At 43.8% G+C, this 26,149-nt stretch overlaps 1 protein-coding gene across 5 annotated transcripts in view; it reads right to left on the minus strand.

Annotated features, from left to right (window-relative positions):
* Positions 1–26,149, minus strand: part of LOC107145478 (myosin VIIA and Rab interacting protein) — a 324,704-nt gene that overhangs the window by 67,491 nt on the left and 231,064 nt on the right. For all 5 annotated transcript variants that reach the window (XM_015489460.2, XM_015489459.2, XM_015489461.2 and 2 more), the window contains 5 exons: positions 17,952–18,088; positions 11,683–11,763; positions 6,469–6,566; positions 6,199–6,279; positions 3,954–4,097 (listed from right to left, as the gene is read on the minus strand). In XM_015489460.2, coding sequence (XP_015344946.2) covers positions 3,954–4,097; positions 6,199–6,279; positions 6,469–6,566; positions 11,683–11,763; positions 17,952–18,088 — 541 coding nt within the window. The remainder of the gene's footprint in view (positions 1–3,953; positions 4,098–6,198; positions 6,280–6,468; positions 6,567–11,682; positions 11,764–17,951; positions 18,089–26,149) is intronic.

The raw sequence follows: 26,149 nt of genomic DNA on the forward strand, positions 1-26,149 counted from the left end.
GCCCTAGTAAGAGCATTTATTAAGCCCCACCACTGACTCTAATCCATTAACCCATTAAAAATGACTGGGAGCACATGGGTAACTGAGTCGGTTGAGTAACTTCCCCAAAGCAGTTGAGGGACAGGGGCAGGGTTTGAGCTTGGATCTGCGTGGCTTCAAGTTGGTCCCCTTCTATGCTGTCCTGGTGTGCGCCTGCAGCCTCTGATGAAAGCCTGGGAACAATGTGCTCCAACCCAGCAGGGTTTGCCATCTGAACCTGCTGGCTGTCAAGCTCTCAGTGAAACACCCCTGTGATCACCAGCAGCCTTTGCTGTCCTTCCTTTGCAGTCCCAGCGTCTCCTATGTGGGCAGCAGCAATGTGTTCTACCGAGCTCTCTTGAAATGACAAATTGTTGTGATGATTGCTGTGATTATCATCATTGCAAAAGGACAGGCTTCTGAGACACTGAACATGGCTTCAAAATAGTCTTTACTCTCAAAGAGCTCACAGTTATTAAAAGAGGGAGAGAATATTTTTATTATCCAGGCTTTGGATACAAGGAGATCGATAAGCGTGGTCATATGAAGAAAGAACTGATAAAGCTTTGCTTTGTATTTTTAGGGTCAGACAAAGGCATTAAATTTAGTCCAATAATTATGCTCATAATAAAAAAGTATTTTAATTCTCTATTATGGCTATTCAAAGGAAAGAGCAACTGTGAGGGAGGAAATGAGGGAGACACAAAGAGAAAAGGCTAAGGAAAATAGAAAGGGGCCAGAGAGAAAACAGAGGAAGAGTCACACAGAGGTTCATCTTAGTCACTGGGCACATAGTCAGCGTCTGGTCCCTGCAGTCATTATCATTATCAACAGGATCACCAGAGTATTACAGACACCCTTTCATATACACACACGCCCACGGGGCCATTAAATGATCACAGCCCTTGCATTAGTGTCTTCTAGGATATTGCATCTTAAGGCTTTTAAAGCCAGGTTGCACCGACCCCCTACTAGCAGAGAGCCACATAATGAGGGAGGAAATTAAAAAGGGAACAATCACATGGAACTGTCTTGCAAGAGAAGAGATGAGAAATCCCATCTGAATGGAGCTGAATTAAGTTTGGGTATTACAGTTAAGTCCAAGCAGTGGGGCTGGCAGGGTTTTGGGGTTCTGCACCGTTATTCCCTAGACCCCACGTGTCAAGGTTGTTGGAGAACTGCAGAGAAAGGACAAAATCCTGCCAAGAGCCCAAAAGTTTAGGGTCCTTTACAATTTGAAGGTCAGGAAGCCCTACTCAGGACAGCATCCTTAACCCCAGCAGGTGTTGGCATCGCCTTGGAATATCTGGTAAGAATGTGGAGGCCCAGTCTCTGGCCTTGACCCCCTGAGTCAGACCCCTTGGAGTGGGGCTCAGACAGGTGAAGTCCTGAGAGCTGACTCTTGGCCTGCTGGTTCATCTTCCAGGCTCTGGCTAGTGTTTTACATGTATTTCTGCCTCTGTGCCCTTTGTTTATCTCTTTATTTAAGCCACTAAACAACTTTTTGGGATGATGGAAATGTTCTGTATCTGTACCACCCAATGAGTGGCCACTAGACACTGGTGGAATTAAGTCCTTGTGGCCAGGGGTGACCCAAGAATGGGAGTTTTAATTTTATTTAACTTTGTGACTTGGGCCACCGTACTGGAGAATCTCTGAGCTGAAAGGAACCTTGGAGATCACCGAGTTCACTGATCTCCATTCAGTGGGGCTTGCGGATCCCCGCATGTCAGGGAGACACCAACAGCTGCTGTTTTCTGGGCTTGGGGCTTGGATGGCCAAAACATGGAGAGGTTCAGCTCATGACTCATAGGGGCTACCTTGATGATATAGTGACATTGATTTTGAAATGCAGAAATAAAGTAATATCAGAAAGAATGCGAACTTTCATTCAGAGATGACACCTATGTGCTACATGGCCCACACCTGCTTCTCATTAAGTCCCTAGCCATGGAGCTCCAGCCATGTGTCTTCTGTTCTGTCTCTTGAACAGGCCTGCTCAGAGCCTCCGTGCACACTGTCCCCAGTGCCAATGCTCTTCCTTTCATTGCTCCTAAAGCTCTCATCTTTCAAGTCTTGCTTTCAGGTCACCTAGGAAAGAATCTCCCGGATGCTTCCTAATCAAGCTTTCCCTCCTTCCCTGCCTCCCTCTGGACAGCAATGACTGGAATGTGTATTGCTGGGCCCCCCAGATTAACGTGCAGTGTGCTGAACTGGAGGGAAGCCCTGTCTCTGTGGCACCTAACACAGCACCTCGCGCACAGCAGAAGCTCAGTAAAGACTGTTGACTACATAAAGAATCATCAGAGTTGTCCTTTTGGGCAGGTCTCTTTTATACCATTTTATAGACAGGATATAATACAGTTATTCAAGTTCACAGAGCTAACCAAGGGCAAATTCAGAATCCCTCTCAGGAGTAGCAGAGGCAGAGTCTGAGCTCCCTGTACTTAGCCCTGACCCCTCTTGCTCATGGCTGAATCTGGGGGTGGTGGAAATTTCTAATTCTTAGAACCCTCAAAGTTGACTCGTTTGCAGAAAATACTTCAGAAAGACTCCCCAAATGCAAAACAATATTATGCATGCAGCCTGAGCCCAGAATGGCAGGTGTGATTTAGTGACAGGTCTGAATGACAGGCTATTTGAAGGATATTGGCATCCCTGCTCTCTCCTGTAGAAGGCTTTCCCCTCTCATCGTCAGAAGGGCCTCTCTCTCCTGTGAATCTCAAATGCCTTTGCCATCTCCACCTTGCCACTGAGTGTCCAATTATGGCTGACTTCCCTTATCTTCTTTTACCAGTCTTAACTAACTGTATCTACACCTGCCTTGCTAACCAGCTAATAAAGTTGGGGGGCGGGGTGCAGGGACTGAGTCTTCTACTTATTTTGTTCTCTTTGGTGCTGAGCGTGTGACGGTAGCTGTAAAGCAAGCTGGCAGTGTGCTGATAGGGAAGGTTCTGCCGATGAATCAAAGAAATGAAATTTTTGATAAAGCCATGAAGGTCCTTGTTACTGCCATGTGCCCAGTGGCTTGTGAGGGTGTGGGGAGTTTATGTAGGTGAGTCCGTCTAGGATGTAGGTGAGCCTGTAACTGCATGCCACTGTGTGCTGCTTTGCACACTCTTTTATCAGTCAGCCCCATAGGGATGGATGTCACTGGACCTTTAGGGGAGCAGACTGAAAACCTGGCAATGCCTGTCCACCTTGTCTGACTTTCCTCTATTAAAGGGCACCCATGTGTTCCTGTCCATGCCCCAGACTCTGACCACAAGCACCAGCAGCTCACAGAATCCTGGGTTTCTGGCTGACTCCTTTCCCAACATGCTGCACTTCCTCTGCTGGGCTTACTGAAACAGTCCCCAAGGAATTTTCTAGGCTCAGTGACTACTGCAGATATGAACAACCCAGACCCATGGGCCCACAGGAAGGCCACTCTGCTCTGTGACTCGGCTCTTGGCTTAATTTCAGGGTAACAGACAAGAAGGTGGCTCCGCATTGTGACTTCCCAACCCTGTCTAGAGGTGACCACTTGGGTGGCTGAAATGGCCCCTGGCAATTTTCTCACGGTCACTTCTGCGTGACCTAAGCGATCTAGGTTTAAGAATTCACACGGCCATCGTAAAGCTATTTCCCCCCCTCACTCAGTACACATCTTTCCAGAATGAATAAAAATTATAGCCTACCAACATCTTCATTTTTCTTAAATTGGTCTCTGCGTAAAAAACCCACTGCGTGTTCACCCACAGTCCTCCTGTGCTTTTTTTTTTTTTCTCATTCTCTCTCTCTGCTCCCACACCCCACTGGGCCCCCACTCACTCGCCCTCTTGGTTTCTCTCCTGGCTGACCTTTAGGATCCAGTGGGCACACGAGACAACCACAGGTGGCTAAGGGCTCTGACGCGCACATGTGCAGGGTTGGTGGTGCTGCTGGGGACTCACCCAGAGGGTGGGGAGTGCTTGGTGGCCTGGTGGGGAGGCGGCGTCCCCCTTGTCCGCCTTCTTGGAGCTGCAGCTCTGGGGCTGTGGCCACTCGGGCTCCTCTTCCACTTGCTGCTCACTTTTGCTTTTCTGCTTCCTTATGATCTGGTGGGAGTGAAGGGAGGCCAATGAGGACAAGTTATTGGGAAGGATGCCAGAGACCTGGTACCACCTCTGGGGTTTTCTTTTTCAGCTACTTAGGAGTTTATTTTCTATAGAACATCAGCTTGGTTCAGATCTGTCTTTTGATAAAATAGCATGTACAGCCTTGCTGTGGTCTGTGTCTGGAATGTTCCCTAAAGGCTCACGTGTTAAAGGCTTGTGGTCTCCAGTGCAGCCATGTTCAGAGGTGGGGTTTTGGGGAAGTGATTGAATCATGGGGGCTCTGACCTCATCAGTGAATGAATTCTCTGATGGATTAATAGTTGGATGGAATTACTGGAAGGTAGTAAAAATGGTAGGGGGGCTAATTGGAGGAAGTCAGTCATTGGGGCATATCCTGGATATTTTTTTTTAATCCCTGCCCGCTTCCTCTTCCTCTTTCTCTTCCCAGGTCCCATGAGCTGAGTAACTTCCTCCACCATGATGTTTCCTTGGAGTCAGCTGACCATGGACAGAAACTTCTGACACCATGAGCCGAAATAAAGCCTTCCTCCTTTAAGTTACTTATGTCACGTAATTGGTCACAGTAACAAGAAGCTCACTAATACAATCCTTGAATGTTCTGCTGCTCTTTACAGTTTATAAATATAGCTGTCCCTCTGAATCCACAGATAATTTGTTCCAGGAACCTCTCTCCCCTGCAGATACCAAAAACCATGCATGCTCTAATTCCTTTTAAAAAATGGCATGATATTTGCATGTATCATATATACATCTTCCTGTGTACTTTAAATCATCTGTAGATTATTTATAATACCTAATCCATTATAAATGCTAGGTGAATAGTTGCTAGGCTGCCTTGTTTAGGGATAAATAACAAGAAAAAGAAGACCTGGGTGTGTTCAGTACAGAGGCAACCATCACAGATCTGGGTACCTGGTAGATACCAGGGGAATGATGCTCCAATGAGTCCTGGAGAGGAATGAAGGGCCTGTGAGATGGCAAAAGCCTGCAGCAGGTGTGCTGGAGCATGCCTTCATTCATGTGGACTCGGACTAGTACTTAGTGCATGGCCAGTTCAAGTTTTGCCCTTTGAACTTTCTGGAACTTTTTCCTCCCTGATTGAATATTTTCAATCCATGTCGGTTAAGAAGTACAACCATGAGATACATCCACAGATATAGACCATACACCAACTAGAACCCTTTTATGATGTTAGCAGCTTCTTCTATCTAAGTGTCCACCATGTTGGACTGTGTTAGGTACCATATGGGCTTTACCTCATTTAGTCCTCAAGATATCTATAAAAGTTATGCACGACAATTCTCCCCATTTCATAAATGAGGAAACAGGCTCAGAGAGATTAAATTATCAGTTAAGGCCACATGGCTTATAAATGGTTGCACTGTCACGGTGACCAAAAGACCTGACAAGAACAGCTTAGAGAAGGAAAAAGTTTATTTTGGCTAATGGCTTCAGAGGTAACCAGTGTCTCTGGATGCAAGTCCTGACATTAGGAAGCATCTGAAAGTCCTAAGGACAGGGCAGACACCAACATCAGGTGGGGGTGGCTTCAGCTCCAGCCAATGAGCACCAGCAGTAATGTAGGTTTTCGTGGGGCCATCTGTACAAAGGTCTCTGGGCTCTCAAATTCTATAGGCAGGAAGCAGTCAAGAAAACTTCCCAGGGAACCAAGATGGGCATATTCTTCAATGCCCTTTTAGACTAGAGAGGATAATGAAAGGAGGACTCTGTGAGCCAGGGAACAAGGAACTGAGGAGCCTGACCAGGGACAGACCTGAGCCTAATTGGGGTATGTCCCTCATCTACAGGGTGGTGACCAGCCCTTTGTCATGTGCTTTTGCAGTCCCTCCCAGTACAGGGAGAGTATACTTCTCAGTCCTTGGCCTTGATCGTGACCTTGGGACTTGCTTCTGTCTATGGTATGTGAATCAGTAACAGTGGTCAGGGCTGGTTAAGAGCCACCATGTGCTTCTTGCTCTCCCTGTGCTCCTGTCACGGCTCCATGTTTGCTCTTCAGCTCCCCAGGTCCCTGATGCTGCCTGGGAGACTATAGCCATCTGGATTGTTAGGGCACACCTACCTTCTGCAGTATTGTGGTGGCCAGCTCCTCAGTTAGCTCCTCCTTGTGATCCCGCAGGTAACTGGCCTCGTTCTGCTTGTCCTGCAAGGGAAAGGAATTGAGGGGATGAAGTATCACTGTCTTGGAGGAGTCCTGACCACACGTGCAGATGGGGTCAGACACTGGTCTAGTAAAAGCTGTTGGGTCACTGACGTCCCAACTTACCTGCACCACCTCCCAGCAACAAGGACCCTCACCCCAACCTCCCACCAGGGAACAGGGAAGCCCTACCAGACTGTCCCCATGGGCCTCGGCTTTGGAAATGGCTTCTTCAATGGCCTCTTCTGCTACTCGTAGGGCGACGGCCAAGGTGTCCATCATGCTGTGTCCTAGACATGAAGCAGAACAGGGAGCACTTTCTAAAATGCAGTGGCAAGCCACAAGACTGCTTTACCTTCAGCTTCTGCTTAAAGCCTTTGGGGTGCCAGGACAAGGTCCAGCTACTTTCAGTGGCAAGTTCAAGTTCCTTGCCCTTCCCGCCTGCCTCCCTCTGACTCCCACTCTTCATTCAGATCTCACACCCCAGACACAACAGGTGTTTTGAAATTCTTTGAGTACTACCACCTCTCTTCTTAATTCTCTTATTTTGCTCCTCTGCCCTGCATATACTGTATCATTGTGATGATAGGGACAGAAGTTATCATATGTCCTAAGGACACAGGGCTGTGCCAGTGGTTTAATGCAAACACAAAATCCATGGGAGAATTTTTTTTTTTTTTTAGACCATAAATCAACATCACTAACCACAACACTGGCCAAGCTCACAGAGTTCAACCAGATGCCAGGGCCCAGGCTGAGAGTTTCACATGGGCAACCACACTGAATCCTTCCAAAAACCAATGACGAGGTACTATGCAGAGACCATTTTACAGATGGTAAATTTGAAGCACAGAGAGGTTAAATAACTTGACTGAGATAAGAACATAAGACAATAAAAGAACTAAGATTTGAATTAAGTACTCTGTCTCTAAAGCCTGTGATTTTAACCAGAAAAGTGAAATGAATACAAGCTAACATTCCTTTTAAAAATAGTGCAATTGTATTTTTTAGCGAATACACTCTTTGTATATGGCAGTGAATGGGAAGAAGTATGTCTAAATCAAAGGACTTCCCCAGGTGAAGAAATTCTTTTCGGAGGTAAGTGCTGGGAAGAGTTCTGCTTCCCTTGAGGTACTGGAGTTTTGCTTCATATCTGTGGGAATTTCTATCATCTTTCCGTTAGTTTGCTTCAGAAACCCAAGTTATATCAGGCACAGGAATGTGAGTCTGAGAGGGTTGGGTGCTTAGGTTTCTTTTTCCCTGATTTCAGCCTCTTATTTCCATTTATAATCTCCAAGCCATGTATTATTTAACACATGCAAATCCCCTGAAAGCTGCTGAAAACTCCTTATGGAACGAGACAGGGGGCAAACACATTAATTCATTAATTAATCACTTGCTCAATTAAAAAAAAAAACATTCAAGCTTCTTAGACTCCTAAAGACACAAATGTGAACAGAAACTAGCATTTGGCAAACATAATAAAGTTTCTAAAACCAACATAGTTGGTGCAGGTCAAAGCGATTTAGCCAGCTAATGCAAACATGATGGAGCAGCACGGGGCAATCGAGCCTGGGGCTCTGCATCCTGTAGTGTTCCTGACTGAGTGCACAAAGAGTTTTCCCAATGTTTCAATAATCGGAACCAATAAAATCTAAGTTGTCATCACACCAAGCGCTTCCTGGAGAAAGACCCTATATCCCCTGTCTCTCTTTATCGTGACATCATGAAGAGGTCCACATTCTCATTGAACAAACTTTTGCTGAGTACCTCCCTTGAGCTAAGCTCTGGGGTGTCCGCAGTGATGCTCTAACGGATAAGGTGAGTCCACATTCTAAGCTATAGGGTGACCAGGTACCCAATTGATAGGGAATTACCAAGTCCCATAGATCCCTGGAAAACAAGCAGCTGGAGCCATAATTAGAAAGGCTTTGGATGCTATATTTATTTATTTATTATTAATTAATTTATTTTAATTAGGTATACATGACAGGAGGATGCATTTTGATTCATTGTCCACAATAGCAGCACAACTTTTCACTTCTCTGATTGTACATGATGTAGCATCACACCATATGTGCAGTCATACGTGTACCTAGGGTAATGATGTCAATCTCATTCCACCATCTTTCCTGCCCCCATGCTCCCTCCCCACCTCTCCCCTTTTCCCCATCAAAGCACCCTTTCATGTTCAAAACACTAGAAAAACTAGGGATAGTAGGAACATATCTCAACATTGTGGAAGCTATCTATGCTAAACCCAAGGCCGACATTATTCTAAATGGTGAAAAATTGGAAGCATTCCCTCTAAAAACTGGAATAAGACAAGGATGCCCTCTTTCACTACTTCCATTCAATATAGTCCTTGAAACTCTAGCCAGAGCAATTAGACAGATGAAAGAAATTGAAGGGGTATGAATAGGCAAAGAAGAACTCAAACTATCATTATTTGCTGATGACATGATTCTATATTTAGAGGATCCAAAAAGCTCCATTAGAAACTTCTAGAATTAATAAATAAATTCAGCAAAGTAGCAGGATATAAAATCAATACCCATAAATCAAATGCATTTCCATATGTCATTGATGAATCCTCTGAAAGAGAAATTAGGAAAACTACTCCATTTACAATAGATTAAAAAAAATGGGAATCAACAAAAGAGGTGAAAGACATCTACAACGAAAACTTCAGAACACTAAAGAAAGAAATTGAAGAAGACTTTAGAAGATGAAAAGATCTTCCATGCTCTTGGCTAGGCAAAATTAATATTGTCAAAATGGGCGTACTACCCAAAGTGCTATACAGATTCAATCTGATTTCAATTAAAATCCCAATGTCATTTCTTACAGATATAGAAAAAGCCATCATGAAATTCATCTGGAAAAATAAGAGACCCAGAATAGCCAAAGCAATCCTTAGCAAGAAGAGTAAAGCAGGAGGCATCACAATACCAGACCTTAAACTAGACTACAAAGCTATAGTAACAAAAATGGCATGGTATTGGTACCAAAATAGACATGTAGACCAATGGTACAGAATAGAAGACCCAGAGACAAATCCACACAAATACAGTTATCTCATACTAGACAAAGGTGCTAAAAACATACATTGGATGCCATATTTATGATTCCGGGATCAGAATGATGTGGAAAACAGGCTGAAAAGTGAAGGTTTAGGCTGGTATTTCAGAGAGAAAAACTGCTGGGGATGTAAAAGAGGGTTTGTTAAATGACATAATGTTTGGTTTTATGTGTTACTTGGCTAGGTCATCGTATCTAATTATTTAATCAAGCATTAATCTATGTGTTTCTTTGAAGGCATTTTGTAGATGTGGTTAATGTCTACAATCAACTGACTTTATGTAAAGTAGATTACCCTCAGCAATGTGGGTGAGCCTAATTCAATCAGTTGAAAGGTCTCAGAGCAAATACTGATGTTCCCCAGAGAAGAAATTCTGTTTAAGGACTGCATCATATACTCCTGCCTGAATTTTCAGACTGCTGGCCTACCCTATGGATTTCAGGTTCTCCAGACCCCAATGACTGCATGAGCCCGTTCCTTGAAATGCATCTCTCTGTGTGTATGTATACATACCATATGGCTCCCATTGGTTCTGTTTCTCTGGAGAACTCTGTCTGACATAATGGTCACTGAAATTAGTATTAATACAGAAGAATTTCTTGCAGGGAGCTGCTCAGACTATGAGCCTCAGAGTGGAAAGAAAAGGCTGAGATTAGAAACAGAGATGGTGGGCAATGGGTGGATGGGTAGAAGTGGGGAAAGAAACAGAGGAAAAGATGACTCTCATTGGTGGACCTAAGGGGCTAAGGGGCTTGATTAGGATATGCTGAGGTTAACAATCCTATAGGATCTTTGTGTCCTAATGACTAAGCATTAGATTTCTGAGTCTAGAACTCTGGGTTGAAACCAAGGCTGGGCATTTCAGGGTCAGCGACAAATAGCTGTGCACTGAGGCCATATGACAGCGTGTGGTAGTCCTTGGGGATGTTACTGGAAGTAAGGGTGACTGCAGATGGAGTCTTCAGGAGAATTTTCAGGAAAGATTTGTCTGTCTGTCTATCCATCCATCCATCCATCCCTCCATCTATCTCTTATGGAAACTGGGTCATAGGATCATGGAGACTGGCAAGTTCCATGATGTGCTGTATGCAAGCTGAAGTCCCAGGAAGGCAGGTGGTGTGATTCAGTCTAAGTCTGAAGGCCTAAGAATTGTGGGAGTCATTTGCCTAAGCCCTGAAGTCTGAAGGCATCAGAAGCTCTTATGTCTGAGGGCAGGAGGGCATGAATGCCTCAGCTCCAGAAGAGTGAGTGAATTTACCCTTCTACCATCTTGTTCTATCTAGCACTATTATGTTCCGGATATGGGGTGTCCCCCCAAACTTCCTGTGTTCATGCAGTAATACTTGGGAGGTGAAATGACTGGATTGTGAGAGTGATAACACAATCAGTTCCTCTTATTTTGAATGGACTGACTGGGCGGTAACTGTAGACAAGGGGGGCCTGGCTGGAGGAGGTGGGTCACTGGGGGTGTGTCCTGGAAAGGTTCATCTTCCCTGATACCCCTTCCTCCTTCCTTCTCTCTACTTCCTGACCCCACCTTGAGCTAAGCAGCTTTCATCCATCCAGCCCTTTGGCCATGATGCTCTACCTCACCTTGGGCCCAAAACAATGGAACTAGCAGAGATGGACTAAACCTCTCAAACCAAAATAAACTTTTCCTCCTCTAAATCCTTCTTCTCAGGTACTTTGGTCTTGGCAATGCAAAGTGGACTACACACAGGTCCTCAAGGGATTGGAGGATGCCCACCCACATTGCTGAGTGGATCTTTACTCCACCAACTGATTCAAATGCTAAACTCTTCTAAAAACACCCTCACAGACGCACTCAGGAATACTGTCTTACAGGAGACCTGAGACCTCCATAGTTGAGTAGACATATGGAATTAATCATACGGAACCCAGAGAAAGAACAGAGACGGTGCAGAAGAGCTGTGGGCCTCCCACAGGAGGTGGATGATTCAGGAGGCACTGGTACCAACAAGTAGAAGGTAATCAGTAGGTTATACTTTCTTTATAGGGCACCATATTTTAATGAGATGCACAGGTGAATGGATTATTATGTTCCAACTCCAGAACATTAACTAGTGGATTGTAAAATATCCAATGATCGGGTGGTAAACACAGCTCTCTAGGCCATGCTTGGGATATGCTCACCTATTTTGATGATGGATTCTTCCAAATAGCAATAAGAAGACTCATACTGACTAACACATAGCAATAAATGGTTGCATTGGGGTGTGGATACGACTGGGAGACCCTGACAGTCTGATGGTGTTTCTATTCCTCCAACTTCCCAGGAGCTGTGATCTCTTAAGCAACCTTACCTTCTGACTGCCTATAAAATGTTGAGTCACTGCCTGAAATGCTTCCTTCATTCTCCAGGTTAGACTCAAAAAAGCCTCCTCCTAAAGGAGAGAGAGAGAAAAAGAAAAATGATTAGCCTTCAGCAATCAATGAGTACTGATGTGCTGAGTCCTGGAATTGGCAGCAGACCATGACACACTTTTGATTGTTAGTCTTGCAAACAGATTGAGAGAGTCACTGGGTCCCACATTGATGTTCCAATCTTGGACCTATGTTTTTTTTCTTCTCATACTGATTTCTGATCATCCCCCGCAACTTTCTTCCAATACATTTTCCTATGGTTTGAATGTTTGTTCCCTCCCAAACTCATGTTGAAATTTAATCCCAATGCAACAGTATAGGGAGGTGGGGCCTAGTGAGAGGTGATTTGGTCCTAAGGGCTCCACCCTCGTAGGTGGATTGATGCTGTTTCAATAGGAGTGGGTTAGCCATTGCAAGTAGGCTTGTTATCATGGAGGGCTCCTCTTGCTCTCTTGGCCTCTCACCAGTGATCTCCAGCTGTGTTCTACCTTCTACCATGGATGACATGTTCTTAGACTTCTCAGCCTCCAGAACTGTGAGCCAAATAGACTCCTATTGTTTATATATCACCCTGTCTCAGGTATTTTGATAGAGCAACACAAAACACACTACGATTCCTTTCAGGCAATATGGAGTCAAAGGCAAAACCACATATCAAAGTCTGAGAAATGTGAAGTCAGCTCCTGGACATGAAAATTACTAGTTGTGTGACCTTGAGCAAGTTACTTCTCTTCTCTAACATGTGACTTCCAAACCAGAAAAATAGGAGTATCAATTCTACTCTCTGATGTGTGAAGAGACATTCCACACATCATTAGCTAGAGGCCATGGCACCCATCCAAACAGAGGCCTTTAGCTAATGATTTAATGGATTTAATGGTGGTCATTCTCTTCTGCAGAAAAGAACCCACATGAAGCAAACCCAGAATGAGCCAGGTAAGCCTGGTTTTCAGTCTCCTAAGACCTTCTGCCACTTCTCTCAAGGGAACACATAACCCTGGTCTTCATTCCAGTCTGGGAAGAGCAACTGGCTAAGACCTTTTTTAAGCCCTCTTTCTGGATAAGGATTGTTAACCTGTGCTCCCTTAATAACTCATCAGCTGAGATCTCTGGAGGTGAGGATAATGGTTTTTCTTTCTTTAATCACTGTACCTCAGAGCCCAAGATAGCAACCAGACATCAGGTGACTCCAAAAATTAAAAATAAAAATATTTTGAATTAGATGCTGGTTGAAGACACAGACAAATCCCAAGAAAATAAATATGGACCTACATTTCCTTAGCTCCAAAGGGGTAAAATGCTATTGATCTCAGGCCAAATAGGCTGTCAAGGAGGCATTCACAGGGAAACACTGAAGGTATTGGCTGTGGATATTTGTAGTGGGTTTGGTAGGCTACTGCTGTCTTTAGGAAATAAATCATTAATGTGCAACCTATAATCGTAATTCAGCCTGACCATATGTCACTCTCTGTGTTTGGGATTTTAGCCTGAAGTCCATCTACTCTAGCTCTGTGACCTGAGAAAGAAACTTTCTCTCCCTAGGTCTCAGTTTCCTTACTTTGAGAATAAAGTTTCTGGATAAGCCACATCTGCAGTTCCCAGTCTGTCTGGGAATGGTTCTCTTTGGCAAAACCTCATTCAGCATTCATTCATTCATCTTGCAAATAAATAGTTCACAGTTATCTACTAGGTATCTGAGCTTAAACTAGGCATTAGGGGTACATTGGTGAGGAAAGGTGGAAACCCTCCCTGCCCCAACAATCTTGAGAATATAGTGTAGTCAAAGACTTGCATAAATAAGTAGCAAGTAGCAGGTATGTTAAGTGCTCTGAAGGGGCAGTTAACAGTATAGTGAAAATGTTCAGCAGGAAAGACAGGTCTAGTCTGTGAGAACCAGCCAATCAGGTATGGGAAGGTGAGAGATCAGCGTGGGCAGAGCAAACATCTGGTGCAGAGACTGGCAGTAGGAGAGCATGGTGCATCTGGGGACCCAACTGAGAGGCAGCATGGCTGGGCTGAGAGAAGAGGGCGTACAGGTAAGGTGAACTGGGACACAGGCCTTACAGGTCCCCGTGGCCACATTAGTGCTTGGATCTTGATCCCAATAGCTATATGAAGCCACTGAAGGCATCACAGAGGTGACCTCTGTGTTCTGATTTGTGTCTCTGAAATGTGCTGTGGCTGCTGTGTGGAGAACAGCGTGGGAGGGGCAGAGGTTGGGTATAGAGTTGAGAAAACCTACTTTCTGGAGTTCACCTGTGATGAGCAGGAGTAGCAGGGTGGTAAGTGGAGGAAAATGCAGTGAAGGGAGAGTTTAGGAAATGGGAGAGACTGGGGTGTGTTCATAAATTAATAGGAAGGGCCCAGTTAAGAGAAAGTTTGAAGCCCGGCACGGCGGCACACGCCCGTAATCCCAGCAGCTCAGGAGGCTGAGGCAGGAGGATCATGAGTTCAAAGCCAGCCTCAGCAGGTTAGCAAGGCTCTAAGCAACTTAGCAAGACCCTATCTCTAAATAAAATATAAACAAGGCCTGGGGATGTGGCTCAGTGGTTGTAGTGCTTCAGTGTTCAATCCCCAGTACCAAAAAAAAAAGAGAGAAAGGCAAGCAGTAACATTCAGGCCTTCCTGGAATGTGGTGGGATCAGGTGTAGAGAACAAGGCAGGGGGCAGATCACAGAGCAGAGGGGCAGTGGCTCTCACTACAGGAGCACAGAAGAGGGAGGCAAGATAGTCCCTGGTGTGCCCCATTTGCCAGGGGTGGTAGAAGGTGAGGTCACTTGTTGAGAGGATGAGGACAGAGATCTGAAGACGTCTTTGGGGGCCTGAGCTTCTCAGAGGATAAGCTGAAGTTCTGTATGACTTTCTCTCTGTTTCCCTTTAAATTCATAGATAGGAGCATTGGTGTCATTTAGGATGATGTGATTTTCCCCAAGGGCAGAAAACCATCAAATTGTTCCTCAAAACACTGACACAGCAGCTATATGACATCAAACTACTGCTCCCTGTGAGTGGAAGGAAACTCTGATGTCATGTGGCTTAGTATTTTCAAAAGATCACATGTGTCAATCAAATTCCAGATGAAAGATGCAATAGACCCTTTCTGGAATCATGTCAAAAACAGATCAAGAGTGGTAATAAATAAAAGCAGGGTTTATTTTTCCATTTCATTTATCTAATACTAAATAAAAATATCTTTGGATTATCTGATAATTAAGTATATTAATAATGGCTACTTTTACCTTTCCAGGTAGTGCTTTTTTTTTTTTTTTAGAATAACTGCTAAAAATGTTGCGCTGGGACTATAAATAAGCGCTCACTACCACTGGGCATTATATTATTTATAAATGTGTTCACTTGTTTCTCCATTAGAATGTTGGTTCTGAGACGACGGGATCTTGCCCATTTATTATCCCAACATTTCAACCAGGAGGGCATATAGTAGGTGTTCAGTAACTGTTACTAAAGTAATGAATATAAGCTGCATTCCCAACCCTAAGTGAATGGGTCTCCTTTTGGGTCTAACCTGGTCATTTGATATGGGCTGCAAAAATAGAAGTAAGGGTAGCTGGGGAGGGTTGGGAAAGGGCTGATGGAAGGACAAGGTGAGCATGTGATGGGGAGCCCAGAAGACAATACATGAATTTTCAATGTACTAAGTGTTTTCTGGAAAAGTACACTGGCCCATGTAATGGAGATGTGTCATAAGCAAGAAGAGTTTTACAATGAGTGTCCTGGATCATAGCTGATGCATCGTGCACTGATGGTTTTGCCGATTATATTCTGGCAATGAAAATTCTGAAAATAAGTACCCTTGGATGGAGCTGAAGATTGAAACATCTTATTCAGAACTCTGCTGAACTAATTATGGTGAAGTTCTAGCTGAGGTTCTCAGTCTTGGATGTACCTTAAAATAACCCAGGGAACTTTAAAAAATATGCATATTGGCTCACCTCTGGAAATTCAGAAGTAATTGACAGCAGGTGGAAGATGATCCTGGGCTCTTGAATTTTTTTCCAAACCTGCCTAGGTAATTCTAATGCCTAGTCAGGATTGAGGATGGCAACCCTAAACGGGTGTTAGGTGACAGGTAAAGCTAATGCTAATGACTCCCCAGTCATTTCACCTAACCAGGAAGCCTCTAAGGCACTGGAGGATTTTTCCAAACTTGAGTACCTAACTTTCCTCATGGTTTGTAGAACACACTGCATTATTTTCTGATCATGGCTTCACAGGTTTGAGTGCTACTTCGCTAACTGTCTACTATCTGCTTGTCTCCATTTTTATCAAAAGGAAGTCTTAGTTTGAAGGAAGATACCCATCTTTATTTTTTATTTTTCTAGTACTGGGGATTGAATCCAGGGCCTTGTGCATGCTGAGAATATGCTCTGCCACTGAGCTACATCCCAGTCATACCCCTCATTTTAAATCAACTGATTCCAATATTTCCATGAAGTGTCTCTTTATGCACAAAATGCTAAGATTGGACTAGTGCAATACTGAGAACACAGATGTGCCAGGAATTGGGCCATGCTTTGGGAACCAGACATAAAGAAGCTTTCACCTGTGTACCATGGGGGTCACCTGAATGTACTGTGGTGGACACTGATTGAGGTGCAGATGAAAGGAGATGAATCCTAGTGGGCCCAGCACCTAATCTCCTTCAGTTGTGGAGATACTTATTCCCAGAAAATGATTCTTCTTTCAAAATGCCACTTGTATTTTGAAAACCCTGCATTAGCCCACGAGGTATTCATGTCTGCCTTCTCTACGTGTGGGGCTTTAGAGAGAAAGGGAAAGAAATTGGAATTGTGTTCTATTCTTATAGAACTCCCCACACATGTTTGCTCTTCTTCTTAATTTGCATGAAGTGGTAGAAAACGCTTAGAAGATTTAAATGTGGTGTTATAAAGCGGGTACATAAGGCAGACCCGAGTATGCACAAGAGAGGATTGGATATAAATGAGTGAGTGGATTCTGTTCTGGAAACTTCTTCAGATATCTGTTTGAGTCAAAAAACTGTTAATAGGGCTGGGGTGTGGCTCAGTGGTAGAATGCTCGCCTGGCATGCAGGAGGCACTGGGTTGGATCCTCAGCACCACATAAATGTAAAGTAAAGATATTGTGTTCACCTAAAACTAAAAAATAAATATTAAAAAAACCCTGTTAACAGCATTACTTTAAAATTTTATTTCTTTTTTGCCTGGTGAAAAACTTTTAGAAAAATAAGTAAAAAGAAGATAAAAATAACACGTGGAAAACCTTTGGCTGCTCTCAGCTCTAGGCTTCCTGAGGAGTTTGAAAGACAGAGAGTCTAACAACGACCACAAAAGGCCCTAATGATTCTCTGAGTTTAATACTTCCATCCTATTTCCCTCGTTATCTAAGTGGCTGGCATATTTTTAGATAAGACACAACCAAAGGCTTTATTGAGAATACAACAATGTAAAATAATGATGGCAAGAAAGCTCCAAATGAGATGGATGAGATTTTTTTTTCCTTTCCTTGTTTTGTATGGACAAAAAGCATTTACCTGTGTCAGCAGAGTGATGGAAAAAATATGCATCTAGATATAAAAAACAGCCTTTTTAAGAGGACATGCTGTTCATAATATTTTTTTTTTCCTACAGGTTGGTCTAATAAGGTATAAAGAACATAATCTCTCATTCTAATTAACTTGGTGTCCTGATTGTATAAAAACAGCATAGGTAGAAATTCATCCTTCAGCTCTCCTAGGAGGATGCTGATGCTCTGGTAAGTTCCCCATGACATCAGACTCTGGGTCTGGTAAGAATAGACTTTTGGGGTATAGGAAGAAGAGAAAGACAGGGGCACAGCCTCAGAGTGTGGACCTCATCTCTCTTAACCAAATGAAAATGACTTTCAACTGTTTTAGTCATTGGGGAATGATGAGCAAGAAACTTTCATCTCCAGGGATCCAGAATTAAAATATCCACAGTTTGCAGAAATATTTTGGTCTTCCTGGCTCCTATCATGTCAGCTCTAGCCCATTTGGGATGTTGGGACCCAAAGTCAAATTTTAACACTGTCTGGTACCTTTCCTTCTCTTTCTGCTCCTCACTAACACCTGATCTTTAGGCAAATTTCTCTATCTCACGTGAGTGTGCTCCAGTGTGCAGGAGCTCCAGGCCTGGCCTTCTTCCAACTGTCCACCCACCAAACACTCCCAAGCCGCAGACAGTCAGGGTACCTAGAATGTCCAAGCTGGCACCGCTCTCCAGCCGGTGTTTCCGGTACAGGTTTTTTAGGACCTTGGCACTGCCGAAGCGCTTGAAGCGGCTCTTCACATTATTGTAGAACCATTCCAGAGACTGAGTCCTCAGAAGTCTGGGGAAACAGAGAATTAGAATTATTAAATGGTGAATTGTAAAAATTGCTACAATGCCGCACGGCCCCTTGCATTAGGAAGTAGTGTTTATTTTTTGCTTTAGTTTCTTAGCCCCTTGAATCTGGGCTGCTTTATCCCTTGGTCTGATCATATAGAGTGACAGAAGTGATGCTGAATCCTTCTCTTGCTGCTCCTGGGAATCCTATAATCTTATGTGAAGAGAAGCCCAAGCTGGCCTGCTGTGAGATGCCATGAGATATACTAGGCAGCTCAATTATTCCTCTTGTCCCAGCCAATAGCCAGCCAATCCCCCGAAAGGTGAATGAAGCCATGGACTAGAGATGCCTGAGACGAGGGACCCTAGGTGAGACCCTCCATCCAAGTCCATCCCAAGAACAAGCCAATAAATGCTTGCTATTTTACTGTTTTGGGTTGGTTCATTACACAGAAAAGCTAACGGATCCATCTACTTGATGGCAGCTTTATACTTGACACTTTCATTGCATTAAAAGTTTTAATCCAGCCTGGGAAAATAAAAAACATAAGTGAAATAGCAAAGTTCCCCAGCCTCAACCCCAATCAATGAAGCACTGAGGGGAAACCATTTCTTGGTTAGCACTGCAATGGTGAGTATGAAACATTTTGACAAGATTCTTCTCTTTTATGCAGATAAGAACATACTTCTAAATTCCTCCATTTTAAGGAAAGCTTTTGTTGTTATTTTTTCTTATTATGAATGTAATGACAAACCTTCATTTTAGGAAATTCAGAAAAATGAAACGAAATATAAAGGATTTCAGTTCAATAGAAGTACAATCACACATTTAGCAGCACTCTTTTCTTTCCCAAACTCCAGAGAAATGACAGAAGATGTTGAAGGGGAAAGAAACCTATAAAAAGTATGGGGAGTGAGGGCAGAATCAGAGATTTTGACAAATTCCTGGAAATTTGGAGTGAATGAGAGTGTACAGGTACCAGAGAAGGCCATCCTTCAACATAGAAAGAAGAACTCAACTCTTTGGATGGTCCAGTTTTGAGTGGGGTGATTTAGAGAGCAGGACAAAAATATAGCATTCAGAAAAGGGTGTTTAATGGTTATGTAGACAACAGTGAGGTCTCTTGGCTCCTCCATTTTTCTCAAATGGGTATTTGGTCCAAGGATGATTTGTCTTAGGCCATAAATAGAAAGCAGTTTTCTGTAGAAATTGCACAATCTACTGGAGAAGGATTAGGACTCCAATATGGAGGTTAACATCACACAGGTTCCCCATCAATAACATGGAGATGATGGCCTCATAAGGCTGTTTTGACAACTAAAAGACATAACAGAAGCATTAAGGTACCTAGCATTAAAAAGGGCTCGATAATTTCTTATAATGACTTTACAAAGTCTTCCTTATACATGTGTAAACTGAGATTAGTGCCTTGCCCCAGGGAGCCAGCACTTGTGCAGGGATTTAAAAAATGGAAACTCTTAGCTGTCTTAAGTGGTGCACACCTGTAATTCCAGGTACTTGGGAGGCTGAGGCAAGAAGATCACAAATTCAAGGCCAGACCCAGCAACTTAGTAAGACCCTATCTCAAAATAAAGATAAAAAAGGGCAGGGACTGTAGTAGTTCATTGGTAGAGTACTTGGTTAGCATGTGCAAGGCCCTGGGTGTGGTCCCCATCATTAGCACATACATATACAAACTGGGAACTCTCAACCATGCACACATGGTACCCATAGGCACCCAGTGTAAACAGGGACAGGCTCCAGTTTATTTTCTGTAGCATTTCAACTTGTTACAAAAAACATCTGTCGTTTTGATTAAAAACTCCAAAAGTTATTTTCAGAATTTAGAATAATATAGCAGAAAAAAAGAAAATGCAGAAAAGCATTTTAAAATCATAACCTCTGGGGATGAGATTTATTTGAGCTTTACTAGCACCAAGGAAATGCAGGAAAGAAAGTTTCAGCCTGGCTGTCTCCTCATAACTGCCCCCTGAGCAGGTGGCCACAGCAAGGACATGCTGGAGGGTACCCTCTGTCGCTGGAGGGGTTTACACTGGTATTGGGGGACAGTTGTCGCTTTCCCCCAAACCAATTCTTCTGACACGAAGGACATTTCTTTTTCCTATAGGATCCTCCCTCCTCTCTCTCCAACTTGGTCTTTGTGGTGGAAGGGTCTTCTCACCCGCTCAGAGTCAGGGTTTGTCCTTTTGCTGCACTGGCTCTATGCAGAAGGGAAGATTAGAGATGCTGGGATCATCTTTCCCATCACTTTGAAATAGTCATGGTTTTCTGAATAAAAGTTAGGACCTGAATTTGAGATGACCATTACATGCCCTGGTGAGCATTTCTGAACAAAAGCAGATCTGACACTGGAAAGGGACAGGATGCAGATATGAGCCAACAAATTCTGACACCCCCCCACACACACACCTTTTTTTTTTTTCCACGTGAACATTTTGAGTTGGGTTTCTGTTATTTGCAACCAAGAGTCCTAATACTGAGTTCTAAGTTCCAGATAGCCCTTAAAGACTACGATTGAATCATCAGACAAGTTCTCCATTCACTGTTTACAAACACTCCGGGCCATTCAGAAGCATTTCAGCGAACTCTAAAATAGAACGGCCCAGCTTGCTCAAGACTCAAAGAGGAACCAGGGTACCCCCCGGGGGCTTCAGGAAAGTAAAGGACAATATGGAGCCCTCTGTCTTAGACGTGTTCTTGAAGAGCCAAACTGCTGCTTCTCAGCCTTAATAAGCAACAGGTGAGGTGGCTTAGGAAGGGTGGGAGGTAAAAGAATTTCAGTGACAACTTTCCAACTGGAACTGCCTGCTTATTGTTTCAAAGATTCCAAGTGACCCCTGAGGATGATTCTGCAAACTCTGTGTAATCTCACAAACTGAAGCATGATCATTTCTTTAAAGACTAAACATTTAAAAATTCCTGAAAATATTTTAAACATTAAAAAATGTGTGCAGTGGTGAACACCTGTAATCCCAATGACTCCAGAGTCTTGAGATAGGAAGATTACAAGTTTGAGGCCAGCCTTGGCAATTTAGTAAAAAACTTGACTCTAAATAGACAGATAGATAGATAGATAGATAGATAGGTAGATAGATAGATAGGGCTGGGGTTATAGCTCAGTGGTAGAGTGCCCCTCAGTTAAAAAAGGAAAAATTCAACAGCGAAAATTTATCAATCACTACATAGGTGGAATTGATTACTTTTAGTCTTTGGACCTGAAGTGTCCTCATCTGCAAAATGGGATATTAACTTATAGGGGTCAAGAAATAAATACTAAGTCAAGAGTGTCCAGAGGGAGGCCAGAGCTCTAGTGCCTACTTGGCACTAGAGCCATTGAATCTGAGTGTGAGTGAGCACATCTTTTTAGCATGGTCTTTGGACACCTGTCCTGTGCCAAACACCTCAAATGGGTGGTTGGTTCTCAGTATGGGGTACATGTCCCCACAGGAGACATAGCATAATCTTTTGGCTGGAGAATTTTTTCTTGAACTTACATGTTTTTGGAAATTCTGACAAAACCTCCTTATGGACTCCCTCTGCCTCTACCTTACTCCATTCCTATGGAGATTAAGTATAATGAAAGATATTTCTGATGAGGCAGAAAACAAGACAGAAAATAATGCAAATGATGAGAATACACATCTGACACAGATGTGTGACCAGACCTGTCGTCTGAGAGCTCAAGTAATTGTCAGGGCAATAAGAAAGTGCCCTGGAAGTCAGAGGCTGGGGGACACTTATCTTACTATTGAAAGTATCCCTGAAGGACGGAGCAAGAGTGACAGTTCCAGACAGGCTGGCGAGCCCTGGGAATTATGCTGGGAAAGCACAGAACTGTGGATAAAGGTGAGCTTCTGGCCCAGAGAGAATGGAGTTCAAATTCTGGCTCTCTTGCTTTCCCAGAGTGTCATGTCAGGCAAGTTAATCCAGCCCTGAGTGCCTTGTTCCCCAGCAAAATGGAAATAACAACTGTGACTCCTCTACCAGTCGTGGAGGGTTAGTGACAGAATGTGAAGCATGTAGCAGACTTTCTGCATAAAACCACCGTTCAATGTGAAATATGTGTTATCAGTAATATCATTCACTAATGGCACAGGTTCCAATCCCAGTTCTGCCACCTGTTAGCTGTGATTTGGGGAAAGTCTCTTAACCTCTGTGCTCTGTTTCCTCACCTGCAAAACAAAGGATAATAAAGGCACGATGGGGTTTGGTGAGCCAAAGTCCATGAAAAGTGCTCAGTCCTGAAAGTAACTACTAGGTCCACCAACCTCAAGAGTGCTTTCGAGGAGGAAGTTCATGCTGATGGGGGGAGGGTCAGGTGTCCTACTGTGAGTGTGGCTAAGGAAGTGGGGAGACCAGAAAGCTGGAGTTTGGGTGGGCAGGTGAGGCTCCCTTTTCCTGCTGTGGACAAACAGTAGGAGTAGGTATGCGTACCTACTTATCTCCCTTTCCCAGATCCAGCAGCCTTCTGGTCCCCAAGTAGTTCATTACTTTCATTAGGCGTACCTGTCCTAATGGTCCAGAAATGCCATCCTGGGACTCTCCCCAGAGAAGCACTTGCATGTGTCCCTAAGACTGTTCACTAAGGCATTGCCTGTGTAGAAAAAGATGCCAACAACCATGGTTTGTTCATTCTCTGTTCATCCACTTACTTGCTCATTCGTCAAATATATACTGGGCACCCACCATAAGCCAGGTGCTGATGTGAACACGGTACAGTGGATGAGGCTCCCAGTCTCAGGGTTTACTCACTAGTGCAAGGGGCAGGAGGTTAAGTGGAAAAGAAAAAAAGATACATTCTACATCAGGGGGAGTAATTGCCATAAGAAGAATGCAGTGGGATCGGAGAAGAGACCGGGTGGGGAAGGAGTGCTGTTCCATGCAAGGTGGTCAGGGAAGTGCTCTCTGGTAAGGCTTTTTTTTTGAAAACAGATAAGATGGGGTGAGTCAAGTGGAATTGGGGGCAAGCGCCCTCTAGGTGCAGGAGTGGGAAGTGCAAAGGCTCTGGGGGCCTGCGTGTGCTCTGCATGTCTGAGGGACAAGGAGGTCACTGTGGCTGGACTGAAGTGAGAGGCACAGAATCCCTCCATCAGACAATGGTGAAATAAACCGGGATTATTCACTTTGTTAAGGGATCACACAGCAGTATTAATGAAGAAGCCCAATCTATCTTTTTTAATATGTCTAACCTTAAAAGGAACCCGTCAGAACGCTAGGTACAGCACTATGCCATTAGTGAAAATGAAAAATATCATACAGGGCAATTTTAGACATGTTTTTTGTCAGACAGTTGTAAAACCAAATAACATGCCTAGGAACAATACACCCTGTTTCAGGAAGGAAAGGAAATGGAGTCAGAGAAGAGCTCACAGTGGAGCTTTAATGATACCAATAATGTTTCATCTCCTGGACATGAGTTCTAGTGGTGCTAGGGGTTGGAACTTAAATGTCTCCCCAAGGCTCAGGTGTGGAAGGCTTGGCCTCTAGTGCAGCAGACTTCAGAGGTGGGGCTTTGGGAGGTGTGGTTAGATAATGGGGGCTCTGACCTCATGGGTGGATTCATGCATTTATGGACTCATGGCTTAATGGGTTTGGGGACAAGGGCTTTGTTATAAAAGCAAGCTCTCTGTTTCCTCACCAGCATGATGTGAGCAGTTTTTCTGTGCCACTTGGTCCTCACCACAGACCTGGACAAAAGAGTCGAGTGACCATGGACTGACACTTCTGAAACTGTGAGTCAAAATAAATCTTTCCTCTTTATAAGCTGATGATCTCAGGTATTGCATCTCAGTGATACAAAGCTGACTAATGCAGGTGGGTTCAGGAGAGTCATCAAATCTGCATGATTGGTTCCTGGGTGTCTTTATAGTTCATCAGGAATTCTGAGAACGTCTGAAACATTCTAGAACACAAACAAAACCCAACAAAACCCCAAACTCATATCCTCTCTATTTTTCTCTTTCTTATCCTAAAGCCTCCAACTTGTCACCTCTTCTCCAAGCACAAATCTTTATTGGAACATTTCACAGTGATGTTTTAATTAATTATTTAGAGATCTGTCTGTGCTGCCAAGTTAAGCCTCTATCAAGAGAAGGGGCCCGTAGTTGGCTCAGAGCATTCTTCAGATACACTTCAAGGTTTGTACCTATCACACTATGCCTCCTAAGATGATCTCTGTAAAGGCAACAAGATTATATGTATATTTTTTGCAAACATAAAACATAACCACCTTTTCAGCTCTTATCTTCTTTGTCTTCCCAGAAGGGCTCTTAATCTGCAAGTAGATGAATTCTTATTCTCATGGTTGATTCAACAGACACGAATTTCCTTAAAACTGCCTCCTGCCTTCCTGCACTGCTGTTTTTCTTACAGACTGTCTTCTTCCCTCAATTCCATTACTCTAGGCACCACACAGTGAAGCCTTCTGCCTTCTTCCCAGCAATGGATTCCGTGTGGGGTCCCCAGTGATCTCTGACCACACATCCGTCCGTCACATTTTTGGTTAATTCTCAGCAGGAACCACTGGTCCATCGGTTACCGTGAGGATATCCAGGGCTGTGCGAGAGCTTTGTCAAAGGCAAATGCTAGAAGACTCTGGGGAAGGAGGGCTGTGCTGGCACTGGGGACACTTTCTGCATTGCCCTGGTGCACTGTGGGGATAGGCAAAGATTCTGTACTAGCCCTGGAGAGAGCCTGTTGGTGGGGCAACCCTCTGGGCAGCAGTGTCCATGTAAAAGTAAAGGACTGGGCAGCCTCCATGGGCTTCCTGAAGGGAAGATTCACTGAGCAGTCAAATCCCTGAGGGGACACAAGGTTCCTGCATGGTCCAGCTCAGGGGCCTGGCCCAGGGGAATATATAAATGTGGCTATACACTTGCCATTGCCATAGCTCTCGGGCTCATTAACCATAACAGTCCAACCCCTGAGGTATTGAAATGTGACAATATGACATTTTAGGTGGGTAGGGAGAAGGGCTGGGAACAGAAGCATCAGTCAGAGCCGTGTGCCCAGCTGCACAGCTTCGAGGCTCATCAGCTGGCTGTGCAGCATCATGGGGAGGGGAGAACATCTGCTTGAGAACTTGGATGGCAACTGGGACAGGCTTGGCGTACAGTTCTCTTCTGCAGCTAAATTCTAACCAAGGTTTTAAAAAAAAAAATCAGGCTCCTTTTTGGCAGCTGTAAATCCTCTAAGGACTTCCCCCGCCCCCTCTGCTTTATCTTGGCATCTGGTGTCACCAAGTCTTCGTGAATTCCCAGCTCAGGTACAGCATTTAGAGGAAAACTGATGATTGTGTAAACATTAAGTAAATTGATTTCTTAAAACATAATATAAGCCCATTTTGGAATCATTTTGTGATCACTTGACTGAGCTCTTAACAGGGTCTTTTCTGCCAGAACAGAGTGTATTGCTGAGTCTGGAACTCAGGAGGGCCTCCTGGGAGTCATTAGGAGACCAAGAGAAGTTCAGGTATTTTTTTAAAATTAGGGATATTAAATGTTCAACTTCTCTAGCAATTAGAGAAATGCAAATCAAAACTACTCTAAGATTTCATCTCATTCCAGTAAGAATAGCAATTATCAAGAATACAAGCAATATTAAGTGTTGGCGAGGATGTGGGGAAAAAGGGACAAACACATACCTTGCTGATGGGACTGCAAATTGGTACAATCATTCAGGAAACCAATATGGAGATTCCTTAAAAACCTTGAAATGGAACCACCATTTGACCTGGCTATTACACTCCTTGGTCTTTACCCAAAGGACTTAAAATCAGCATACTATAGTGACACAGTCTCATCAATGCTTATAGCAACTCAATTCACAAAAGCTAAGCTGTGGAACCCACCTAGATGCCCTTCAACAGATGAATGGATAAAGAAACTGTGGTATATACACACAATGGAATATTACTCAGCATTAAATAAAATTATGACATTTGCAGGTAAATGGTCCATCCATCTTCAACTCCATGTTGAAGAATATTATGCTAGGGTGAGTAAGCCAATCCCCCAAATCTAAAGGCTGAATGTTCTCTCTGAT

This window comes from Marmota marmota, unplaced genomic scaffold, assembly GCF_001458135.2.
Source record: "Marmota marmota marmota unplaced genomic scaffold, marMar, whole genome shotgun sequence".
NCBI lineage: Eukaryota > Metazoa > Chordata > Mammalia > Rodentia > Sciuridae > Marmota > Marmota marmota.